The following is a 5,499-nucleotide window of genomic DNA, read 5'->3' as shown; positions in this document are numbered from 1 at the left end:
ATGCCCCCCTTCTCAAACCGCGACAAAAGTGAACACAACCTGAAAGTTTCAGTATAGCCTAGCTGTGGCCCTGGTTTTAAACTGATCTCCAGTCTTCCACCTGCAAATAATACAGGAGATGTTAATTGAAATGCTTAACATTTTGTTGCCAAATTTTCAAAAATTGCCCACCTCCAATTTCTTTTTTTTAAAACATGCTAGAATATTGCCATCTGTGAATGTGAAGCTGTGAAAGTATGAAACTAAAATCTGTCAGCTGTTCATCAACATGCTCATGAGAAAAAAATGCAAGTGACAGAAGGCTGAGTTTTGGAGAGGAGGTTGCAGAGGGTGGGGGAAGCACGCATGTTTTTTCCAGAAGGCGACGAGAAGCTGCACAAAGACCAGGGCTTGGGGTTCTTCTGCAGACTGTGCCATGGAGCTGGGAGCTCCACACGGCTCACGCGGGGCTGGAGTGCACCTCAGTGCTCCCACAGAGAAGCTGTGTGACAGATCCCTGTTTCTGTGGCCAGGATCAGATGCCTCTGTAATTTCAACATGTTCCAGGGATATTCAGTTAAGTAGGAGGGAAATGCTTGTAATGGCACACCACCTAGGTACCCAAGACCCAACACTAACATCTCAGTATCTACCCATGAGCAAACTAGCAACTTTATACACCACCAATTTTAAATAGCTTGTCTCTTTAGAAATTAAATAAATAACAGGTATTACCTATTATATATTAATATGTCTAATAACTTTAACCTGATAGACACCTCTGCTTTTTTTGTAATTTCTTCTCACTGAGTTAGTATTCAAAGGTTCTATTATGGAATTGTGCAAGCCACTGCTTGTAATACAGCATATTAATATAATAATTTTCTCTTTCTAGTAGCAGTTTTGCATTTCAATTTCCTTTATCTGACTTCTGCCTGATTTATTCTGATGATAAAATGCCCTCCTCTTTCATATTAATTCATTCATGACTTTTAAAATTCCTATCATCATATTAAATATGCTGGCCAGTTTGCTCATGAGAGCTGGGTCCCTTCCCCCTCTAGTTTTCAGTAACCCATTGGAACAGAGGCTTCCTTAAATTTCCTTCTCTTTTAACAGTTTTAATTAAACCCAGAACATTTGTAAGAGAACTTTTAGGAACAATAATTGTTTCACACATGAAAAAAACCTCTGACACACAGCATTATTTCAATTATCATTAGCTGCATGCTTCTCAGCAGTTCTGGCACCAGTTTACGGTACACACCTACAACACTCATAATACAATTTGCTGGAACGGCAATGTTTTCTCAGCGCTGAATGAGGCCCCGCAACAACAACAGTATTCCAAGCCTGAAGGCTCCATAATCTGTTCATCTCCACAATTCATCAGAGCTTTTGATCTCTGCACCAACCTTACCATTGCACTAGTTTATCTTTCAAAAGATGCTTAGTTTTGACATTTTGACTTTACAACATTAAAGGCTGAACAAGCAGCAGCTTTTGGTAAATTGTCGTGATGGATGCATTGCTTCTAAACTTATTGCTAGTTTAACTATCTAGTTTTGACTTCTAACCCTCAAGTCTTACTTATACAAAGATTAAAGAAGGTTTTGGACTCAAAGCAATCCCAGAAATGCCTAAAACCACCCTTTGGTGAGTATTTGGTTCCCAGGACACTCACACTCCCACAGCATTTTCCTGCTTGACTCAAAACTCCTTCCTCCAGGGGCAGTTTTGCTTCAGCAGGGCTGAAGGCCACTGGGGGCTGATGGATCTGTTCTGCATAAGCACATCGCACTGTGGGGACCCATTTTACAAAGATCATTGTGCCTACTTATTTCTAAAGGATGGCCCAAAAGAGGAAGTGAATGTAAATGTGCTATCCGTCTTTTACAAAGTATCTGAGATGTAAGAACTACATTACCCAAAAGAGTGAAGTCTAGGTTCAAAGCCTTCCTCAATCTGAGAAAGTTAAACCTTGGTGTACCCCATGAAAATGCTGTTTCACCTTTTCTTGGGCTCAGAAGCAGAGGAAGAACAGGACGGAGGTAGTCTTTGAGGACTAGTGGTTAAGCCAACTCTTCTTAGAATAGTCAGATTTGGGTTGCAGTCCCAAGACACATGAACAGTTAACGGACTCACCATCAACCTGTCCTCCGGGTGTGTTTTAAAACAAAACATTTAAACATGGGCTTGGTTCTTTAGGGAAAAAATAAGTAGCTCAATCAGGATATTCTGGACTCAAGGTCCTGTGTCAGTGGAGGTCCATCCAGGCTTAAAGTACTTACCAGCCAGAGACAGTAGATGTCAGACACCATCTGGACTACTGGGCCACATCAGTGGCCCAGAGGCCCAACAGTCTTTCCCAACACAACACACCACCTTGTCTGCATCCCATGTGGGTCTCCTCCCCATCCCCCTGTAGCACTGATGAAAGGCAGACATCTCTGGGTCTTTGGGGGCGGACATCAGACTTGCATGACTGGAGCTGGCTCTGAGCTTTGCCCTGGCTTACCATTACACCTCTTCATGTAGGTACTGCTCACAGGCCACAGCACAGACAACTTTAAACCTTTAGGTAACAGCACACTGAGCTTTTGTGGCATGTCACTCTAACATTTTCCAAAACTTGGAACACCTCTTGATCCTGTTTTCTGGAATCCTTCTCACATTCCAGCAGCTTCTCCAAAATACTGCAGCACCAGCCTCTCAGATCCTGCGTACAGCCATACTAGCTCCTGCAGCCCTCTGAGGCACTCTGCTGTTCAGAGATTTCACTTGTTGCCCCAAATGCCATATTGGATTAGGAGTTTTAAGCAACCACTTTTTAGCAACCATCACCACTTTTTTATGTTAACTTATCACCAGGCTGCAATTAAACTAACTCGAGTCTGGTAACATCTACCTAGTGACAACTTCCACATGAGGCGTGGGGTCATTAACATGAAGCAAGATTTTAAAATGTTTTAGAAGCCAGCTCATGCTCATTTTTTAATTACTCCAGGAAACTGGTTGATAATTGGGATGGCCAGTGGCAGCAGAGGACCTAAAGAACTAAAGAACTAAAGAAAGCGCATGAGCCACTTCAGAAGATATGTTCCAAGTTCCTCCCCAGGTCTTTTGCCTTTTATTCTCCAATTCAGGTATTACAATTCCACTGGTTTCCACCAGGATTGTGCATGCACCTTGACATGTTCACAGAAGTTCCACGATACAGAGTTTCACAACTGGGACAGGTCCCTACAATCGGGACACCAGGGTGACAAAACAGATTCTGGAGAATTTCCCACTGAATAGGATGGAAAGAACATAATTACGACACCGTAGCGCTACAATGCCTCATAAACATAGAATAGACTAGATTCATTTACCGCAAAAATCACAGAAAGTAACTGATCAAAGAATATCTCTTTTATGTAAAATATACATTTGTAGGATATAATTTTAATACATCTTTTATACTTATTGATGTTGGGTTTGCAACACTCTGAATTAATTAAAAAAAAAAAAACACTTTTGCTGCCAGAATTTTATTTTTCATAATACTTATAGTTTGAGGTAACAATGAAAGAAGACCGTGTGCTGTGAACTAAGTTGTGATGTTTGTCTGCTGTCAGATATTTGTTATCAAAGTGAAGAGTAAACTTTTATTTGTTATCAAAGTGAAAAGTAAACTTTAGGCTTGGCATGTACACTAGAATTCATTGAAATATAGGTTATGGCAAACTGAGAAAGCAAGGAATTATGCAAACCTATCTGTTCATATTTGTGACCTTTGTAAAATATACCGTTATTATGACAGAAGACAGATGTAGTTTACATCACTATCATTATTGTGTGTCTTTGCATGATCCACAGCACAAGTTACTGCAGGAACCAGGAAGAATACACACAGGGGTGTGGGTCTTTGCATGGAGCTTTAGCAATGATGACTTGAATTCAGCTTTCCTTGATACACAATAAAAACTGATATTCCATGCACACACATTTTATTTACAGCTGATTCATCAACAGTGACTAGTCACCCCTTCCTCTGGCAGCAGTAATGAGCAGTCTTTAATCTTCTTCAACAAGCTCTACTTTGCGTGTAAAGTCTCAGTGACTTCCTCAAGGCGTGAGTTGTTTATCAGGGCCCATTCAGCAGCAGCAGTCTTTTTCCAGTACAGTCCTTGGTATGGCTAAATTCCACTGTCCCTTTTTCAGCAGTCAAAAATCCATGATAAATTCTGTACAACACTGTAGTTAATATAACAGCAGCACCAGATATTATATTAATTCATTTGCTTAAAGCTGTTAGCAATTATCTCTCTATTGACAATATTTTACCAAAACTAAATCACTGTACATCTCTAAATATCAGAAATGTATACTTTGATAAATACATTATTGTACAAGAATTCTGACATGCAGGTCATGCTATTGGGCTAGGCTATATACAGAAGAAGGTGCTACATGGTCAACCATAAGTTATATTCATTTTCCTAACAAAAAATAAATCATGACAATCAGGGATTATTCAACAATCTCAAGGATCTCTTAAGATTTTTGTTGTTACGTTCTTTCCCATGTAGTTCTAAAACCCTATGGTTTAGGGCAATTTTTCCTCACCAGCCCAGAATATCAAATCTGCCATTGCATTTGTCCTGTTGCATAAACAATGAATGAATGAAAAAGCCACTAGAGGAGATACAGTTTCAAAACTGTAAGGAATGCTGGTTGTTAGGAGGAAGATTGATGCAATAGGCAACCGGTTAGCACTGTAAATCTGCTACTAAATCCATTTTGAAAAATCTTCAGAGTGCTCACATGAGTTAGTCTAGACGATACTAACTTGCACTTGAAAAATATATATATTTGTATCTATACACACAAGTATAGTCCATATGAAAAAAAGAGAAAAGGGGAAAAATGTCCTTAGTTAACCTTAAAAGAGGGGGGCTTCTTATCAGTATCTCTGTGCTTTATGAAGACAGATGGAGAATACAGTAGACAGGTTGCGAAACAGACAGACAAACAACATATAGGACAAAGCACCTCAAAAAACACTGACTGAAGGAATTTTTGAAGCTCGTGAGCCAGAGGTATAAGGCTGGTCAAAAACCTGACTTGAGAACTACAACCCTCTTACAGTGGTACAAAAAAGCCCCCAATAATCTTCTCAATTTTACTTGGTACTCAGCCTCTAAAAACGCTGAAGAACCCTGGAGTAGAGAAATGACTACAGTACCAAGCAGCACTTGCTAGCTTAAAATTGCAAGTCTGGATGGCGTTTACCTTTCTTGCATGTTTTGTGCCTCCCCCAAGCCATTAAGAAAGAGATCTGGCTTCTGCTTGCGTGTAACCAGTAATGACAACCTCTTTGCAGTTATCTGTGTGTAAACAACCGGAGACATTCAGAACTCTGATACAGCAATCCAGTATTGAAGTAAGTTAATCACAAAATAAAGCCATTTATAAACAAGTAGATCGTTAAAAATAAAGGGAAAGGTTAAACATAGAAAAACAATCCCACATGCA

General features: G+C 39.9%; 1 protein-coding gene across 1 annotated transcript in view; it reads right to left on the bottom strand.

Annotated features, from left to right (window-relative positions):
• Window positions 1-3,075: 3,075 nt before the first annotated feature.
• The window catches only part of LOC104494994 (potassium voltage-gated channel subfamily C member 2-like), a 23,674-nt gene continuing 21,250 nt past the window's right edge, over window positions 3,076-5,499 (bottom strand). The window contains exons 5-6 of the mRNA XM_010137903.1: window positions 3,658-4,218; window positions 3,076-3,626 (exon numbers count right to left, since the gene is read on the bottom strand). Coding sequence (XP_010136205.1) covers window positions 4,109-4,218 — 110 coding nt within the window. The 3' untranslated portion in view covers window positions 3,076-3,626; window positions 3,658-4,108. The remainder of the gene's footprint in view (window positions 3,627-3,657; window positions 4,219-5,499) is intronic.

This window comes from Buceros rhinoceros, unplaced genomic scaffold (genome assembly GCF_000710305.1).
Source record: "Buceros rhinoceros silvestris isolate BGI_N320 unplaced genomic scaffold, ASM71030v1 scaffold3666, whole genome shotgun sequence".
NCBI classification, from domain to species: domain Eukaryota; kingdom Metazoa; phylum Chordata; class Aves; order Bucerotiformes; family Bucerotidae; genus Buceros; species Buceros rhinoceros.
The sequence above is the reverse complement of the archived record's forward strand: the minus strand, read 5'-3'. Positions and strand labels throughout refer to the sequence as shown.